The sequence below is a fragment of the Pipistrellus kuhlii genome, unplaced genomic scaffold, assembly GCF_014108245.1.
Source record: "Pipistrellus kuhlii isolate mPipKuh1 unplaced genomic scaffold, mPipKuh1.p scaffold_m20_p_9, whole genome shotgun sequence".
NCBI classification, from domain to species: Eukaryota; Metazoa; Chordata; class Mammalia; order Chiroptera; family Vespertilionidae; genus Pipistrellus; species Pipistrellus kuhlii.
In genome coordinates this window covers 61,353,309-61,374,233 of record NW_023425595.1, presented here as the reverse complement: position 1 = coordinate 61,374,233, position 20,925 = coordinate 61,353,309, and the positions used below count along the sequence as shown (strand labels likewise).

General features: G+C 43.5%; 1 protein-coding gene across 1 annotated transcript in view; it reads right to left on the bottom strand.

Annotated features, from left to right (window-relative positions):
* Positions 1-3,341: 3,341 nt before the first annotated feature.
* CUNH11orf53 (chromosome unknown C11orf53 homolog) overlaps positions 3,342-20,925 on the bottom strand; it is a 36,542-nt gene continuing 18,958 nt past the window's right edge. Inside the window, exons 3-5 of the mRNA XM_036427074.2 lie at positions 8,417-8,459; positions 5,429-5,730; positions 3,342-4,194 (exon numbers count right to left, since the gene is read on the bottom strand). Of these exons, the coding sequence (XP_036282967.1) occupies positions 3,793-4,194; positions 5,429-5,730; positions 8,417-8,459 (747 nt within the window). The 3' untranslated portion in view covers positions 3,342-3,792. The remainder of the gene's footprint in view (positions 4,195-5,428; positions 5,731-8,416; positions 8,460-20,925) is intronic.

The window sequence follows — 20,925 nt, the reverse complement described above, 5'->3', positions numbered from 1 at the left end:
AAATGAACTGTAGCAAGTCATAACGCTCATTTAGCATTTGTTAAATAAATAAGGTAAAGATGTGGTTTTCTTCTCTCACTTTTAGGGTTTGTATAACATTATAAGAGACACACAAATACATTCAACTACTACTCTGATTAATGTCTGTTTTCAGTGATTTATTTTGTCTACATTACAAATTTTGCGGAGGCACATTTTGCTTTCAACTTCTTTTTTATCTTGTCATCTAGTAAAGTTTCTTTTTTATTGTATTTGTTTTTATTTTATTTCATTTATTTATTTGTTAATCCACTCCAGATGATATTTTACCATTGCTTTTCAGAGAGAGTAGAAGGGAGAGAAGGAGAGGAGGAAGAAAGGAGGGAGAGAAAGACAGAATGAGAGCAAGAGCAAAAGAGCGAGAGAGCGAGAGAGCGAGAGCGAGAGCGAGAGAGAGAGAGAGAGAGAGAGAGAGAGAGAGAGAGAGACAACAATGTGAGATACATCAACTGGCTGTCTCCCAAATGTGCCTTGACCAAGGGTGGAGAGTGAACCTTGCAACCCAGGTATGTGCCCTTGACTAGGAATCAAACCTGTGACCCTTTGGTGGGTGGGCCAACACCCTAACCACTTAGTGTCACTGGCCAGGGCCAGTAAGCTTTCTTAAGTGGCATGAATTTAACATCACCATCTCTGCTTAATATTTTTATTATTATTAACCAGAGACTCAATGCAAAAAATTAGTGCAAGATTAGGCCTTCCTTCCCCTGGCTGCCAGCACCAGCTTCCCTCTGGCACCCGGCACCCAGACTTCCCTCCGTCTCCAGCAGGCACCTGGGATCTGGGCTTCCCTTGCAGCCCCAGCTTTATCTGGAAGGTCGTCTGGAAGGATGTTTGGAAGGACATCTGGTCTAATTAGCATATTATGCTTCTATTATTATAGATAAATTTAGAGAGAGAGGAAGAGAGAGGGAGAGAGAGAGAGAAAAACATTGATGTCAGAGCTCAATATGGATCATGGATCAGCTGCCTCCTGCATGCCCCCTACCAGGGATTGTGCGCACAACCCAGGCATGTGCCCTGACTGGGAATCAAACCAGTAACCTTTCAGTACAAGGGACAATGCCAACCAACTGAGCCACACTGGCCAGAGCATCACTGCTTAGTCTTAAAGGACCTGAAAGAGATGGTGTCTTCAACCTGGATTCACTAATTTTTTTCTGGTTTCCTCAGGAAAGCTGTGAGGGAGAGCACAGCAGATTCAAGGAAGGAAAGTGAGGGAGAAGGTGCATTTTTTCCTTCTTATGCTGGCATTGCTCATTATGAAAAGATGCAGCTAGTCTCTGGAATGAAGTGGGAAATGGAGAGTACTGAGATGGGAAATGGGATAGGGAAACACAATTAATTTCCCTGACATAATGTTATAGCTTGGTTTCACTTTTGAAGAAAGTGTGGTAAATCCCTAGAACAATGAAAGAACCAAATCAAAGTATATGTAACATAGAAACACACTGTAAAGCTAAATAGAATTCTTAAAAATTACTTACCCAGTGGAATAATTAGAACCACTCTCTGTCACCATCCCCATTAGACTAGACAACTGAAATGAGTTCTAGCTAGAGTATGGGCCTGTGTATGCTTCCTTCTCTATAAGTTAATTTTGTTAAATGCAATAGAAGGGCATGGGTGCTTTAAGAAGAATGTAGACATTGCTGGTTCCTGAGCTGTAGCTACCTGAGAGCCAACGTGTACCTGGGTTGAGAAGAGATGAAGGTGATATGTGAGAAGACGACAGTGAATTAAGAGAGGTGAGCATGCCTACTACTCGGCATTATACTCAAGCAGAAGTTCAAGTGTTGTTGAGGTATACTTAGGATTTACACGGCCTTTATTGTGTGTGCTGTTTGGTAACAGATGGTAAACAGATGACTAATTATTATATATTTTATACAACCCATCTAGGAAAATCACTTTGATACCCCAATGAAGATGCCCACATCTATGGAGAGGGCGAGAGCTCTTCTTTCTGCTGCAGGGACCTGCTGTCCAGATGTGCGTGATGCTGGATGACAGCTGGCTCTGCCTAGGATCCTGCGAACCAGGACTCAGTGGGCTTAAAGAGAAGCTCTCTCCCTCACAGCAAACATTGCTCCCAATCCACTGAGGAGCAAATATGGAGCAAAGTGAGGATCTGGGGGTGAAAAAGAGGGCAGGAGGACAAGAGGAGTGCAGGGGACCAGGACAGTGCAGCCCGGCAGCTGAGGACCACAGTGTTCCCAGATCTTCTGTAGAGATGCTCTCCTAGGAGGGTGCTGAGGGGTGTGAGATAAAGGAAATCCCTCTATCTAAGCGTTGCAGTGGGTGTTCTCTACATTAGGAGAGTGTTTACTTAGCCAGCAAACACTCTAGAAGACCTGGAGAAAGAGGAAGATCAATTATTCACTTTGAAGTGTTAACTAATGTCTCCATTGGCTTTTCTGGACTCCTACCTCGCTGAGGGAGAGCTTAGGGATACCATCTCAGGGGTGTGATGGAGATTCTTTAGGGGCTTTGGGCAACCAAGTGCAAAATGAGAGCACTGGGCCCCAGGGGATGGAAGGAATATGCATCGGGTCAGGAGGAAAATGTGTTAAGGGAATAAAGGAGGGTGGTAAGAAGCTAAGAGGGAGAGCGTGTGTATAGCATATGGGCCTTGGTTCATGCACTACAAAGTCCGAGTGTCTGTGGGGCATTTAGCTAGGCGCTCTGTTGGAAATTACTCTGGGAACTCCACTGGCAAAGGAATTCATGCCAATCAAACTTACACGTGACAGATGACTGCTTCCGATGTCAGTTTCTTCATTCACACGCAGTAAGATGTGTAGGGTTCTGACCAATGAGCTCCCAACAAGGTCTTCCTTCACTGGGGAAACCTGTGTAACTCTGGCCCACACCTGACGATACGCCCCTCTTCCAAGTGCCTCTGCCTCTGGCTGTTGTGTGGTCTGCTGCCCGTTGCCCACCGTGCGGTCCTGCTCTCTGTATTTCCTTTGCAATGCACTTGTTCTTATTGGGTCAGAGTGCCCATTCTACTGACCCACTCTAATAACCCTAGGTCTATGCCACCAGAGAGACAATGTCTAGCTAATTGTGGCAACATTGATCAAAAATAAGTTTTGGTCTGTATTGTTGTGTTTTTTTTTGTTGTTTTTTTTTTGAGTAACCTAATTTTCAGACATCCTGTGCTTTTGGGAAAAGTCAAAACTATGTATTTAAGAAGCCATAGACTCCTGACTCCTTCCTATTTTAATGACAATGAAGCATTCCGGTGTGATGATAGATCTGTCACTGGGCCTTTGCAGGCCACAGTAAGGAGAGTGCTTTAAAGTCATATGGCACAAAATGAGGTTTGTCTGCTGTGCCCCAATCTACATTGTATCCTATGAATTCTCTTTACTAAAGAACACACATAGTTCATACCGAAGAAAAACTGAACAGGAGAATCAGGATGTGTTATGGATCCACAGACACTTTTTAATGTAATTTAAGGGGAAATATCAGTGTCAAAAATGATACCTCAAAGATAACAGAAGATTCAGAGGGCAATGGGTCACTAACGTTCCTCAAAGGCTCCACTGGCAGGCAGGTTGTCTCATTAGAATATGGTCCCCGGGCAACAGTGCAAATAAATGCCATTGTCCATTAACAAAGTGGGGGGGGGGGCATGATGGCCTATTTTGAAAATCCAGTTCCGAGTGACTCCCACACCAAAGACAATCTGTGGGATACAGAACCCCAGTGAAAGAGAAGCAGAGATGTTCTGTGGTGCATCCCTCAGTAAGCTCGGCGGCACTCGTACGACCCCCACACCATGCCCCCGTCTTCTTTGGCCCAAGGAGAAGGGTCCTGAAGGGCAGAGGCATCTGACCCCTCTTCTGGGGAGAGGGGCACTGCCTTGGGTGGCAGGTCATTGGACACTGTGGTGAAGGGGGCAAAGGGATATGGGGGCGGGGTGGGGTACCCTGGTGTGTGGTACAGATCCTCCAGGGCATGCAACGAATAAGACTGAGCCCCAGCCAGGGGAGATCCCCAGCTTGAGCTCCGGTGCTGGGCAGTGCTCCCCGACTCCAGCTGGGAGAGGCAACTCGTGCTGGGTGGCAAGGTCTGCAGAGAGTCGGTGGGCACAGAGTCAAGCTGGCTGAGGCCATCCGCCACTGTCTGCTCCCAGGAGTCTCTCTGAGGGGAATGGAAAGGTCACCACGGTTAGTCATTCCATGAGACTCTGATGTAAACAGCCTTCCTCCCAGCACGGGGTGCTGCTCAGAGAGGGCTGGGTGTCCTCCCCGTCCGAAGCCTCCCGGCCTGCAGCCTTTCCCTCTGGGATGGACATAGCAATGAAGCTGCAGTTTCCCTGTAGGTAGTAAGATTCCTTTCCCAGACCACATGAAATGAGTGAAATGGGAGCATAAGAAAACGAATGTTTATCCTGCAGTTTGACATTTACAATGCACCATGTCCTCCATTCTTTTTGAGCCTCACAACAGTCAGGGTCCTAGAAAGCCTTTCCACAGTGGGAAGTCCGGCAGCGGCTCCTGGAAGGAGTGGGCCTCTGGGCTGCCAATGGGCGTTTGAGTGGACCGGGAAGGACACCTGCCTTGCTGAGCAAAGAGGTGGAGATCGCATTGGCTCAGGATGGAAAGATTATGATTCCTATCATCTTCTATCTTGACACTAAGTTCTATCTTTCTATCCTGTCACTAACTAGGTTCAGTCTTCCATCTTGACACTTAGTAGGTTCAATCTTCTTTCCATCCTGTGACACTTAGTAGGTTCAATATTGCCACCCTGTGACACTTACTAGGTCCATAATTTCCATCCTGACACTTACTAGGTTCCTGATGGAGCACTCACTTTGTTTAGCTGTGAAATGAGGCTTTAAAAACTATATCCTGGGATGTTGCAAGGAGTAAATGAACAAAGGCACAGAAAAGTTCCTGGCTGGCGTAGATGCTTAATAATGTCCTCCAATCTTTATTTAAAATCCCATTTTTAGAGAGATTCATTCCTTGGAGGGTGAAGGCTTCCCTGTTTTCTCTAAGGAGGGTGTTGGTGTTCAGAGCTGCACGGGCTCCCCTTTGGAAGGACGCAGAGAACAGGCTGTGGGAGGGGCGGATGGGGGTAGGAAGCATGGCGGGAACCACTCCGACCCACCCCGCCCACAGCACTCAGGTGCCTGGTCTGAGGTGTAAGGCCCTCCCCTTGCGCTGGGGGAGCGATGGATGGGAGAACACCTTCAGAGAGTGCCCTGGAGGGCATCTGTCCTGGCATCTCTGGGGGCAGGTGCAGGGCAGCCTCAGGGGTCTCCAGGGTGACCACACCGGGTCTCAGTTCTGCTACCAAGCGCTAGGGCTGGCCGGACCACCCAGCCCTGAGCTCAGTCACCCCCTCAGTGAACTAGCTGCATACTCACCAGCACGAAGTGTGTGGGGTCGCTGGGGAGGGGTGGTGGCAGCAGCGGTGGCAGGGCCGAGGCCCCGAACAGCGGGCTGGCGCTGGAGGTCAGGGCCTGCGGGCGGTGGTCCCCGTAGGGCTCGGGGAAATAGGAGTCCAGAAGGGCGGGGTGGCTCTGCCCGGCAGAGGAGGGCTCGCAGGGAAAGGGCCTGGCCACGCTGGCGGCGCACACATCGTTTGCAAACTGCTTGGTGCCGTGGAAGTCCGAGTCAGACAGGAAGGACCTCCGGACGCCATAGTAGCCTGACATGACCGGTGACCCTGTTGCCAAGTGAGAAGCAAACAAGCACTCACTTCCTCCCAGGAGAGGCAAGGTGTCTGTGGCACATGCTCCAGCACATGCTCCCATCCAGGCCGCCTTTAGATAGATACACGCCTCGAGCGTGTGAAGTGTGGCCACATGACCTCTTTCATGTGGTCCAGCCCAAATAATGATATGTTTGACGTTCCCTCTCCTTCGCTGATGAGTTCACTTTAGATGGTGCAATAGCTATTGGATGGTTCACTCCAATAGGTATTGATCCACAAGAGCCTGCGTCTGGCATATTATCTGAGATTCAGTGACTCTAGATAAGGTGATACTCTGATCCCATCCTAATCCCCAGGTAGGTTGTATTCTTCCTCTAATCCTGTGTGTGTGTGTGTGTGTGTGTGTGTGTGTGTGTGTGTGTTATCAATATATATTATTGATTTCAGAGAGGAAGGGAGAGAGAAAGATAGAAATATCAATGATGAGAGAGAAATACTGGTCGGCTGTCTCCTGCAGGTCTCCTACTAGGGACTGAACCCGCAACCTCGGCATGTGCCTTTGACTGGAATCGAACCTGGGACCCTTCAGCCCATAGGCGGGCATTCTATCCCCTGAGCCAAACCAGCTAGGGCTACTCACTGACTTTTAACACCGTGTCTAGCACCCACCTACCTGGCTTGCTTTGGAATGATATGGCTTCTGTGAAATCTAGTTAGGGGAAGGACCACAAAAAATTGTCAGGCTTCAGGAGACCAGTGTTATTTGCTGCCCTCTTGTGGCCATAGTGTGGCCACTGCACGCTTGGGAAGAGAATGCATGGCAGTTTCTCTGGGGGAAACAGGGGAAGAAGCTAAAACTAAGAGTCATATGTAAGACTAAGGCCAATGCAATGGACCCAGAAGGGAAAAGAGGTGTTTGCTAAGGACTTTATGACTCTGTAGCACGGTCGCAGCAGGAAACAATCACTGAGAACGTGCTCAGGGATTGGACTCAGTTAAACTGGCCTGCACATGGTGGATGTGCTCCTATCGACCAAGACTAACACCTGGAGGCCACAGAAGGGCTAAGGTGGGAGGAAGATGCAAATGCTTGACTTTCATATCTCCCCTCACCCAACCAGTGACCACTTCTGATCTTTGCCCCTGCCACCCTGCCCACTCGTCTGTAGGGACAGAAGTCAGACTGTCCTTTGTACCATGACTCAGTCCTAGGTCACTCCACACACAGCACTTTGGCCTTGTCACATGATGTGGCTCTTCATGTTATGCTCACTACTCTCCCACCTGAGTTAACCTCTTTCGTACGAGTGCCCTGCGGGCAGAGCCTATATTTTTGTACATTTTCTGTAAACACGCTATTTTATTACTGTGTTCAACAGTTACATCTAAACGCACTCATTCATCCAGAAGCACTTGTAGAAACATATAGCACAATGCTATCCACTCCATTTTTATCTTAAAATGTATAGCCCCGCACTTCTAATTTGCTCATTAGTTCGAAAGCTACAGTGAGGGGTTTTATCTTAAGCACATTTCTCTAGGGTAGGGGTGTCGAACTCAATCAGAGAAGGGGCCAAAATCTAAAATCCAGCCTAAATCGCGGGCCGAATGGTTTACTGAACAGTCATAAACTGTCATTGTGATGGAAACGCAGCGGAGTGCAGTGATGACAGCGCAGTGCGGGCCACATTGCAAGGCCTGGCGGGACGGATTTGGCCCGCGGGCCTTGTGTTTGACACATGTGCTCTAGGGGGTGGGGAATCTGGAGCAAATGAAAATCAGAATCAATACCTAAGGTTCTGTCTCCTACCACAGCGCTATATCCAAGGGAGTGGCTATGGCCGAGAACAGAATTAAGACTATGTCCACGGGTCCCAGGGTCTTACGTTTATATTTCTAATCTTCAAATAAAAACAACCACAAAGAAAGACCCTCGCTGTGTTAAGCAATTTTTTTTCTTCTTAAGAAGAGGAAGAATAATTTTAGGTGGTAAGAGAAGCTATGTAAGTTTTCCTTATATAAAAAGGAGCAGAATTCAGTGACAATAAAATGTGAATGGGAAGCACAATAGGGGCATTCAGAAATGTGAACCTTCTGCTTATTCCTTTCCCTATCTATCTCTAGAAGTTCCTAAAATTATTAACCGTGATGGCACCTCTGAGTTTGGGATCTGGAAAGAATGTGTGTGTGTGCTCCTAAGAAAGTGCCCACCGCTGTCATCAGGAATGCCCCCGATGGGTCCCCATAGGGGCATTTAATGAGACATATGTATTGAAATGAAGACAAGACACTTAACCCAGTGCCTGACTTATAGAGAGAACTCAATATATGCTTGTTTCCCACCTGCCCACAGGTCTCTATTCTTGTGTGCTAAAGCAGGTGCATAATCCACCAGGTCATGGTGCCAGAATTTTAGACCTTTTAAAATGCCATCAAGAGCCTATATGCTATTGCCTTCACCCAATAAGCTTCTGCTAGGCAGATGATCCAAAGGCTGCCTGCAAGACAGCATGAATTCTAAGTTTAGGAGTAACTGAATTAGCTCTCTCGTCACTGAGTTTATATTTTAAAAACCACTATTTTAAGGAGGCAACATTTGAAATGTGCTGTTGGATGGTTATAAAAGAACCAGGGCCCAGGTGTCCCATTGAAACTCAAAAGGGAATGGGTGAATCGCTCGTTGGGCTGAAGTACTCACCTGGCACCTGGACAAATGGAGACGGAGAGGAGCCGACGCTGCCCTGGAAGGCAAAGACAGCGAGTGTTTCCTTCGTTAGTAGCATGTTTGGATTTAAAGAAAAAAGGTCAGGGGTATATTTTACAAACCTTACTTTCTGATAGGAAGGAGCACTGTTTAGGGGGCTAGAGTGATGGGAGTTAACTGACACTATGAATGTAAGGACTGGAGAACAAAGTTTTACGGGGAACAAAGATAAATCAGTTTTAGACTCTGTAAGCATGCCAAAAGGCACTGGCTAGATGAAATGGACTAATTTACCCTTTGCTTTTTACTGTTTGTATTAATATCATTCATCAAAACTCTATCAAGTACTAGAGGCACAGTGCACAAAATTCATGCACAGGGTGGGGGGGCCGTGTCCCTCCATCTAGCCTGCACCCTCTCCAATCTGGGACCCCTTGAGGAATGTACAACTAACTGTTTAGGCCTAAACATCCCTCTCACAATCCAGGACTGGTGGCTCCCAACCACTTGCCTGCTTCTGCCTGATTGCCCCTAACCACTTCCGCCTGCCAGCCTGATCATCCCCTAACCACTCCACTGCCAGCCTGATCAATGCCTAACTGCTCTCTGGCCTGCCCAAATGCCCCTAACTGGCCTCCCCTGCTGGCCTGGTTACCCCTCACTGCCCTGCTCTGCCAGTCTGGTTGCCCCTAAATGTTCTCCCCTGATGGCCCAGTAACCCCTAACTGCCCTCCCCTGTAGGCCTGGTTCCCCCCAACTGCCCTCCTCTCCTGACCTGGTCTCCCTCATCTGCCCTCCTCTGCTGGTCGGTCACCTCTAACTTCCCTCCCTGCTGGCCTGATTGCCCACAACAGCACTCCCCTGCAGGCTGGGTTCTCCCCCACAAAAAAATGTTCTCCCCTGCAGGCCTTTCTCCCCCCCAACTGCTCACAATTGCCCTCCCCTGCCAAACATCTTGTGGTGGCCATCTGTGTCCACATGGAGGCAGCCATCTTTGACCACTTGGGGCAGCCATCTTGTGTCTTAGAGTGGTGGTCAATTTGCATATCACTTTTTTATTAGATAGGATAGTATCTATCTATCTATCTATCTATCTAATCATCAATCATCTGCCTATCTCTACCTACCTGCATGGCATTTGGCTTCAACATTGAATTGCTACATTTTTACAATCTGCACTCATGTAGAATCAAGTGCCACTGAGGCACTTGATTCTACATGAGTGCAGTCACAACCCTGATTGTGACTTGTCTTCAGTGCCAGATCAGAGTGTGGTTCATAGGCAACACAATAAAAATATGTGGCATAAATACACAGTCCTCTAAACCACAGGTAGTGAGCATGGGAGGATGGGGGATATTGCCAGTTGAATTATATCCCCCAAAAGATATATTGAAGCCCTAACATTCAGTACCTGTAAACATGACATGATTTGAAAATAGGAACTTTAATTTCATCATTAAAGTAAGATGAAATCATGCTGCATTAGGGTGAGCCCTAAATCCATCATCACTCATGTCTCTTTAAGAAGAGGAGAGACATAGCCACAGAGGGGAGAAGCCATCTGAAGACAGAGACAGGCATTTGAGTAATACACCCTCAAGCTGAGGAACACAAGGATTGCCAGCAACCACCAGAGCCAGGAAGAGGCAAGGAGGGAGAGTCTTCAGGGGAAGTGGGCCCTGCTAACACCTCCATTTTGGATTTCCAGTCTCCAGAACTGTGAGACAACACATTTCTGTTGTTTTAAGCCACCACATTTGTGACTTTGTTATTTGAGGTCTAGGAAACCAATACAAAGACTGATTGACGATGAAATAGATGAGAAGTGGCATGGTCTGGGGGGAATGTGGGAGGAAGGCACTTGAGCTGGAATTAGGGGTGGGGTGAGGAACACATCCTGGAGGAAATGGTGCCTAAGCTAACCTCTGAAGGGAAGTGTTTCCAGGTGTACAGAGTCTTAAAATATACCAATGCCAATCTGGCTTTCAGATGCTCAGGGATGAAGTTAAGTGGAAAATGTAGCTGTTTTAAAAGTTGAATCCTCAGTATCCAGTTCTATGGATCTGAGCTCTTAGCCCTGACCCTCACAGTCCTGTAGACTCTCAAGTGTGGAAGAGATTTGTATAGATAGTCTCATCCAGCCACTCACTCAGTGCTGAAATTCCCTCCATGGTAACTCTGCATGCAGTTAGCTTCTTGTGATAAAGAATCTGTTTAGGAGGGGGGTTGTAGAGGGGGAAGTGGTTAATGGGAAACTTATATGTGTATATGCATAACCCATAGACACAGGCAATAGGGCGGTGAAGGCCTGGGAGAAGTGGGTGTGGGGTGGGAGTGAAGGTCTATTGGAGGGGGAGGGAGGGTGCATGCAGTTTAATGGATATAATTCCTATTGTCTCCTCAGCATCTGTCAGCCATTCTCTCACCAGCTGCCATAGCTCTGCCTCTAGCCTCTATAGAAAGCATGGCTAAAGCTCAGTCCATGCTGCCAAGGCCCTTCAGCTTTTGACTTCTCTGCTATAAAAGCTTTCCTGGCTTTCCCTCCACCACCAATCTTCAGAATCTTCTTCTTCTGCCCAGGTGTAATTCTTACTGTGGAATTCCCAGCACCATATCCTCTCCAACCCAATTTTAATACCTGAGGACTCTACAAAGGTTTTACAATTTGAGTGTAGTTTATTTTATTTATTATGTGATAAAAATAAGCCTCTGTGTTCATTTTTCCTGCATAAATTTGCCTCCTCCCTGATGTGGAAATTAAACTCTCTGTCTCAATTCTTTATGGTTACTCATAAAATGTTACCTTGTCTATTTATCAAAGACTACAAAGAATATCTTAAACCTCTCACCAACAGACAAGATCCTTAGAACATTAATTCTCACTACCGCTCTCTTAGTTTATATATGTACATTTTCTTTCATTTTAGCTAGTTTTTAAAAAATATATTTATTGATTACAGAGAGGAAAGGATAGGAAAGGAGAGAGAGAGAGAGAGAGAGAGAGAGAGAGAGAGAGAGAGAGAGAGAGAGAGAGAGAGAGAGAGAGAGAGATTAATGATGAAGGAAAATCATTGATCAGCTGCCTCCTGCATGCCCCACACTGGGAATTGAGTCCCCAACCTGGGCATGTGCCCTGACTGAGAATTCAACTATGACCTCCCCGAGTTCATAGGTCAATGCTCAACCACTGAGTGACGCCAGCTTGGCTTAGCTAATTTGTTTTTTATTAAACTTATACAAATTAGGCATTATCATCATTATGATTTTATCTGCTTGCTTTTCTTCCAGACTTTTTCCCTAGATTTATTTTTCCTTCTTCTAAACTAAAACTTTAGAACATTCCTTTTGTGGCCTTGTTGATAAATTTGTTTCAGTTTTATTTAACTAAGAATATTATTTCTTTGGTCCTTGTATTTGAAATATAATATTGTTGTGTTTGCAACTGTAACTCAATATATATAATTGATTTTTTACAGAGAGGAAGGGAGAGGGACAGAGAATTAGAAATATCCATGAGAGAGAAACATTGATCAGCTGTCTCCTGCACACCCACTACTGGGGATGTGCCCGCAACCACAGTACAAGCCCTTGATCGGAATTGAACCTGGGACCCTTCAGTCGATAGGCTGACACTCTATCCACTGAGCCAATCTGGTTAAGGCCCCAACTATAACGTTATATAATAGTTATTCTTCTGCTGGCACATACCACTCCATGACTGGCTTCCATGACTGCTGTTGAGAAGTTTGTTACCAACCTCACAATTATTCTTTGTGACTATCTTTCATTTCTTTCTGAGTGATTTTTAATACACTCCTTTGTCTTTAAGATTTTTCAAGTTCACCTCATTTTATCTAGAGGTAGATTTTTTAAAAACTTGTCCTGCTTGGTATAGGATGTGCTTCATGTGTCTGAGGACTTACGTTTTTCCTAAGTTCTGGAAAAGTTTCATTCATTCTCTCTTTAGATAGTGCTTTGCCTGTATTACCATTATCCTCTCCTTCTGGGATCCTTGTTTAGATGAATGTTAAACCTTTTACTTTTATCCTCTGTCTCCCTTAACCTCTCCTTACTTTATACTCATGATTCTCTTTTCTATATTTCGATATAGATTAGTATAGAGTTCTTCAAATCTACATCCAGCTCACTTATTTGTTGAGTTTTAAAAATGTATTAATTATTACTTTTTCATTTCTATAAATTCAATTCAATTTGAATTTATATGCTTGGTAATTTTTAAGTCTTTTGTTGAGTGTTAATTATTTATTAAGTTATTATATACTTTTTTATCTGGAAATTCTAATACCTGAAAGTGCTGGGAATTTAAATGTATTTTTTATGCTGACTCTTTTTCTTAGTGGTATGTTTCCTTCAGCATTTGGTGATCTTTGATTGAAACTCATATCTGGGTAATCTGAATCTGTGAAAATTCAGGGTCCTAAATTCAGGCTGCTCTCCTCCAAAAAGATTTATATTTACATTTCTTGGGAGCCAGCTCTCTTTCAGCTTTCCCAAATTAATCCCGGAGTCCCAGGTTGAGTCCGTCAAACTTGGCAATAGCTCAAGGACCAGTCTTCACATGTGAAGCTACTTTGGACCCCCATTCTCAGGGGAGCCTGTCTTTGGGTGTAATCATTTTATCATTATTCCGTCTTAATTTCTGCTCAAGCCTTTCCCAAACCTCCTATGCCAACCCTACCCACCAACAGACCCAGCTTTGGAGATTTCCATTGCTTCCTGCCAGGTCAATCGTGTTTCATAGAAGGATCCAATTTTATGTGCGTGAGATCTCCCACCCCAGACCATCCATCTGCCTGAAACAAAAATAGAATCCCTAAACATTAAAACTAAATATTCCTGATTTTTACACAGCACAAAAGCTTTTATTTTTCTGTGACTTTCAACAATTTTTACCATTTATAGTAATTTCATAAACATACTGTCAAACACACGGCCTAATGTATCATATGCATTGTTTCATTTAATTATCACAACAACCCTAGAGAGAATAACCCTAGCTCCCACACAGGTTGTGCTGGTGGTTGGTGGGATCAAATAAAAACCTTTTGCCTCCTAAGCATTTTTAGCTCAAAAATAAAAGTAGGAAAGCATCATAGTTAAAAATGTTTTTAAGTATAAAGGATATGTAAAGAGAGATTAATTATTTAACTATCTAAAAGCTCACCAAAATGGTCAAGTAGGATTTATACTCCCCAGTCAGGTATCTATCTATCAATCAATCAATCATCTCCTTAGTCTTTCAGTGAATATTCCATTTTTTTGGGGGGTGTCATCTTTATGGAGGAATAATTTACATGTAGTAAAATTGACAAGTTGTAAAGTATACAATTTGATGGATGACAAATTTGATAAACTCTTGTGATCCTCCACCAAAATCATGACATAAAACATTTCCATAAATTTATTTTATAGTTATAATTGGTGCTGCCCTCTCTATGGGTGGCATGAGAAATAAATATAAAAAGCAATGCTAACGCGTCACTTCACTCCATCTCACAGGATATAAAGAGTCCTGAGGGGCCTGCATGGGACTGGGAGGGATTTCACTGGACACGTTTCAGAGGTGGAACTTTCCCATCCCATTCCCAGATGTCGGAGGTTGAGCGAGAACAACCTAAAACATGAGCCTTCAGCATGAGCACCAGTTGTCACTGCTCATGTGAAAGGAGAACTCATGTTCCTTTCTTACTTGTTTAAGATAGAACACTCACCATGCTGCCACTCACCACATGAATCCCCTAGAAATAATATTGATATCGAAGAGTCTATAACTTTTGACCAAACGAGATGGTATATAATTTTTATTTTGCATATTGCAAACAACAGGATCTTGCAATGCTAGCTACCCAAATTTAGAGGTTTATATTTGAATGAAATTTGCCAGTGTGCAACTTCCTGTAGCTAACACAGCAGTCTCACAGCTGCCCCCAAAGCCCTCCCATGAAAATGAGTTAAATTGAACTAATAGGTCACCAAGGTAGTAAAGTGATAAGACTTTCCCTTGAGCACATTTATAGTCCATTTTTATGACCCTATAATATTTTTAGGAGCCAACCTAGATGAAGGAACACATTGAAAGGAAGAGATCTCTGTCTAACGTTTCACACTACCATACAATATATTTTTAAAATTCTAACTATAAAGTTTAGAAAGTATTTCTTCAAACTTGAACATAGTGCACCCTAACTGGTTTGGCTCAGTGGATAGAGCATCGGCCTGCAGACTGAAGGGTCCCAGGTTCGATTCCGGTGAGGGGCATGTTGCAGGCACATCCCCAGTGGGGGGTGTGTAGGAGGCAGCTGATCAATATTTCTCTCTCATTGAAACTCTCTATCCCTCTCCCTTCCTCTCTGTAAAAAAATCAATAAAATATATTTTAAAAAGAGACGGATTTAAACTTCAAGATAGTACTATTAATGCTGAAACAATTATGATCATAGCCACTTGTGAATAAATTCCTTTTCAAAGAATATACAGTTATTATATTTAATTACTCATTGCCATTATATTGATGGTTGGGAGAGAGGTGGAACAAATGATGTTATAATGAACATTTTTAAAACCGTATGTTACTATCTGAATTTAGATCCTCCACAGGTCATGATTTTCCTCCAACTCTGAAATGAATGGAAAGTTAATGTAAGACAGTCAGCTTTTATATTGGGCACCTGTGTTAGGTAGAATTAATTTCCTCCTCCAGAAGAAAATGGGCAGAGATAATTAGATGCCTGAGCTATTGTGACAAATATGATGTACATCTTGGGTCATTCTGATTGGTGCGAAAACTTATACAGTGACTAAAGTATACCAAGTCTGTTCTAGTAAATCTTGCTGTTTTTCAAAGTTTGAAACAGGTTTTGATTTTTGGACCACTTATCTTGAGTTCTATAGTAATTTAATCATAAATTAGAAAAATAATCCATAACGAATAGAAACTACAGTTATAAGCACCTGTCATGTGTCCAGTATTTTATATGATGTTATCTCATTATAAGGTAGTCATTGTCCTCTCAGGTTTACAAAGAGGAAAGTACAGAGAAGTTAAGTAATTGTGTCTTAAAGCATCTATCTAGTAAATTACAGAACTGGGATTTAAACCCAACTTCTCTGACTGCTCCTGCAATCTCTCAATGGCACAACCAGCAGGTTCCCTGCACTAGCCCTTCCATGAAACCACAGATGTTTACTGGGCACCTCTGAGGTACAAGGCACAGTGCTGAATGTAGCAGTTGCTAGGGAAAAAAAATGCATCCAAACAGCTTAGATTATGTTCCACTCAGGGACACAAGCCATTTGTGGTAGAATAAATGTGGCCATGATTTCTTTGCAGTTCCTCCCATCATGAAGTTCCTCCCACCCTACCCCTTTGACTCTGGGTTGGTTTTGTGACTTGCTTTACTAATAGAATGTGACAGAGGTGATGTTGGATGAGATTGAGAATCTAGGCTTCAAGAGGATTTGCAGCTTTCATCTTTGCTTGCTTTTAATCAATTAATTAATTAATTAATTAATTTTCACTTGATATTTTTCCATTGATTTTTAGAGAGAGTAGAAGGGAGGAAGGGAGAAGGAGAGAGAGAGAGAGAGAGAGAGAGAGAGAGAGAGAGAGAGAGAGAGAGAGAGAGAGAGAGAGAGAGAGAGATGAGAAAGACACACCGATTGGTTACATCCCTCATGCACCCAGACCAAGGCTGGGGATTGAACCTGCAAACCAGGTACCCTAGGTATATGGCCTACCTTAGGAATTGAATCAAACCTGAGACCCTTTGGTGCACTGGCCAACGTTGTAGGCACTAAGCCACACTGGCCCAGGCTACCTTTGTTTGCTTCAAGTACTGCCTTCCAACTTCCTCTTAAGAAAGTCACTCGAGCCTCCTGGATGTTGAGTGACAGCATGGAAGTGAATCCAGGCCCTCCTGCTGACAGCTAGCATTTGCCACACAGGTGAAGGAGCTATGTTGGACTTTAGCTAAACACAGCTGCATGAGTGAGGCCTGGGGAAACTGGCAGAGAAACTTCCAGCACACCCACAGAAATGTGAGAAACCAGAACAATTATTATCAATTACGAAGGTTCCAGTGGGTTCTCAGGTAATGGATACAGACATACCCAGGAAATGGTAGATCATGGGTCAGGTGCATGATCATGCTCTACATACTGCAGAAGTCAAAAGGGGGAGAAATCAACTTGCTGAGGATTTGGACACTGAAAGATGAGAGGGAGGATGCAGAAAGGAGAAAGGGATCCCAGCCACAAGGGATTTTGTGAACCGAGCACACAGCTGGGAAAGCACACCCACCTCTTTTTCTTTAAGAGATTATAAGCAAGTTGACTTGTCAGGAGCAGAAGTTCCACTGAATTGATTAAATAGAAGTGTATTGTGTGCCTATAATGTAACAGGATCATGGTGATTTCCAGGAGTACAGGGGGGAGTAGATGTGGATCCTGTTCTTAGAGAGCATGCCATGTCATAAGGAGCACAGTTACATAAGTATATGTAAATAAAAACGAGGGTCGAAAGGACTAGTATTTCATGAATACTTCATGCTAGACTCTGAGTCAAACACTTTTACATGTATTAATGTGTGTTGTTTCACCCTTTTTTAGTAACAACTAACATCTGTGTGCTTTACATGCTTTGCACTCCCCTAGATGATTTACATGCATGAGCTCATCAAATCTGTACCATTAACCAATGAAATATATTGTTGTAAGTTGTCATCTCTAGATTATGTATTGGAAAACTAATAAGTAGTACCAGGTATAACAAACTTGTCCAAGGTCACAAAGCTAGTAAGTGACACAGGATAGATTTCAATCTAGATTGATTATAACCATGACTTAGTGTAGATAGGGGTGAGAAGTTGGTGGAGGTAAGAACAAAGGGAGGGAGAGAGGTGGGCTGCTATCTTGAGGGAAAGTAACGGAACACATCAAATTGTAGATGATATTTGAGTCTAGTTTTGAAGGATGAAAGGAAAAGAATAAGCAGATAGAATAAGTGGTGTTATAGCTGGGGACCAGAGCGATGCTCGAATGTGTGCAGGAAGTGTGCAGACAGAAAAGCTGAGGAGAAGCTATCGTGGTGGAGAAACTAAGCCAGAAAGAACCTTTGAACCACACCAAGGAACTTGGTCTTTGTCTGGTAGCAGGGAATGTCCCTGACAAGTTTTTAGCAATGTGGACATGGTGATAGTGGCATTCTAAGCAATTTAAACAGGTGCTGAAAATGATAAGTCAGGGATGGTTTGGGGGTGAGTTTTAAGTGATTTGCTTAAGGCTTTAAATGTATAGAGGTAAAATGAAGACTAAAAGACATTTAAATTTTCTCTAGGGGAAAGGAATTTATTGTGAAAACACCAGTGTATGCCTTTCGTAACAGTGCATGTAAATATCTAACATAGATTTCAATCTTCATTAACTTGTGGTGCAGCAACTTAATTTCATTATAATACAGCTAAAGGCCCAATGCACAATATTTGTGCAAGAGTAGGCCTTCCCTCTGGCACCCAGGACCCGGGCTCCCCTCACAGCCCCAGCTTTGTCTGGAAGGCCATCCGGAAGGTTGTCCGGAAGGACATCGCCCTAATTAGCATATTACTCTTTTATTATTATAGATAACATAACAAAATTCTGGAAGATTGTACATGAAACTCAGAGTGGTGAGCCCTGGGAAGTAGAAGGGGATGAGTTGGTATACTTCTCCTGTTTACTTTATACTTTTTACTGTTTGAAATTTTACCATGCGTCACTTTTGTAATTAAAACAACTAGCAAATAAAAGCTAAAAAAATACAATTTAGGTTTTGTATCTTTATCAGAAATCACAATTTCCTAATAAAACAATGATTCCAAATGTCTGAAATTTCTGGTACATGAACTATTTTATAGCCTTTGGAAAGCTAAAGCTGTTACAGAATTCCAAATCTCTGACAACTACTTGAAATTTTGCTGTTAAAACTCTCCTGCTTGGCACAAAATTATGCCCAGACTGTCTCTGTGAGGAAGTGATTTCTGTTGCCTAAGTTACAAAAAGAATCACATTTTTTATTATCCCTGGGCCTTCATGTGCCTTTGGATGCTTTTTGCATTTCTGTAGCTAGGTTAGAACAAGAACTGCAGGGATGCACATTGGCAGGTGGTCCTGTACACTTTGGCCAGAACTGAATCTGCAGGCTGCAGCCCCGCCCTCAGACTTGCCGTGGCTCTTGTGCTGCAAAACCCGGCTCTTTTTGAGAGCTGTGCAAAAGAATTCACCACCAGGAAATATTTTTAATTTCATGACATTAAAAAAAAATGACAGAACCAATAGAGCAGCTGAAAAAATAAGTTGCTTGCAAAAGGTTCACCTTTATTATTATTTAAAAAAATTTCTGCAATTGTGAAGGAGCAGGTGGTTGGGTACAGAACACAGGGAGCCCTGGAAATGTGGTTTAGTTCTCTAAATAAGGCAGGATAGTGGGCTAATTAAAGTCAGACAATGGGTCACTCTGAAAGCCTTGGATAAAGCAGCCATTCAAATGAATAGCGCAGATATAATGTGTACCTCTGCATTCAAACATTGGCATTTTGAGTTTATAAGGCATTGCCTACTCAGAATTTTTTTGTGTGTGCGTGTGTGTTTTAGGTTCTTTCTAGGTTCATGAAGGAGTAAGTTGGCAATGTTAACAAGCAATATGCAAAACACTGTGCTATGGGAATGTGTACCAGGGTAAACATTGATTCCCTTTATCAATAGCTTTGCAAATGTTACAGATAAATGGATCTCTCCTCTGGCAATTCAGAAAAAAAAAAAAAGCAGGAAGGGCAAATGAGATGGGCTTATTAGTGAAAAAGCATCATTTCTCTAAGAGATTTAGTAACTAAACACAAAGATTGGAGGTACTGCTAAAAATAAGAAAAAGAAAAATCATGTAAAAAATATAATACCCAGCAAAGCAAGGCATGCTGGGCCATTTGCTGCTCCCAGGTAAGCATGAAAATCTCACCAAAGTGGGAACACATTGTAGCATGGGTTCAATTTATGAGTCTTAAAGAGATGAGAACTGGCTTTTATGGTAAATTTTAAGAAATCAGAGGAGAGCATGAATATTTATTGCGATAGCAGTGGTACAGACATTTTTTGTACTCACATGTCCTCAGAGCTTGGAATGCCTGCTAAGCAGAAATTGACTATAACATGTGTGTGCTCTGTTCTTAGTACAGGGATGTCTGCAATGGTTGTGATTTCTCCCTTAAATTTATGTATGGACAACTCCCTACATTTAAGGCTGTGGATAATCAGTTAGTTTATTTACATCAGTTTATTTCTTCTGCTTCTTTCAGCCTTTTTCTTGTTGTTTAGCACCACCATTAGACTAGCACACTATATACATTGTCCAAGTTTTAGAAGGGTTCAGAGGGTATATCTTGATTAGAATTAAATTTTGATATTAGTATACATGTAGGCTTTCATATGTCTTTTGTATGGAATACAAAATGTTGGCTTTGCGCTTAAGAATGGAGTCCATTGGTGGTCCCCATCTCCTCATCTTTTCTCATACTTTCATAAGAAGGGAAGAGCATAAAGGTATTACCCTCCGATTTCCTTCCTGGCTATTGCATTTATTAAGAATATGCATATGTTGAGTTAGTGTAAAAAACTATGAGAGAATGCTGCATACCACAGAGGTTGGGAGAGCATCTAAGAGGTGGATCACCAGAGACAGCAGGTAAAAGCTATCGCTCTCTGCTTTATTGGGCTCAGGGATCTCTTCCAGCCCTCAGAGGGATGTGCTTTCGGCCTTTTCAATGGGAGAAGTGGCATTCTGTACCCAGTCCCAGGAGTGAGCCATGGGATACCAGTCTCCCAAATCAGCTTGAAAATATTAAGAAAATCAATCTCCCCTCATTAAAAGGCAAAGCAGAAAAGGTCAGCGCCAAATGGGTTGAGTGAGGTAGGCCCTGGAGAACTCTAGGAGGACAGCAAAGAGTCTTCTAGAAGGTCAGTGTGGTAGGTTTTCCTTTTTTATAGAGAAGGCCGGGTGCCATGGAGAGCCCAAGAGATTAGGGGCCCAGCAGTGGTGGGGAATGACAGAGAGGAACTATATTCTGAAAGCAGGTTCTGGATGGCACTGGAGAATAGTTCTAGAGAGAACTACAACTTGAACTTGCATATAGATGTCTGAGTATCATAGGAAAGAAAGACTTTGGTTCTGATTTGAGCTGGGTGTGGCATCATCTGAGCAGCCTGCAGAATCACGATAGGGCGGGCAGGGAGACAGACATGAGGTGGAGAGGAAACCAGAGTCATGATTGCAGCCATCAGGTATGGAATGTGAAGAATCAGGTGAGCATTGAGCAGGGGGGCTAAGCAAAGTGGTTATTCCAAAGCCAGTCCTGCCTTGGGTCCAAATCTAAGCTTCGCTGCTCTATAAAGAGGCTTCGTTTCCACATCGGAAAACAGGAGTGTCGCCCTCTCAAGACTGTTGTGCTCCTTGT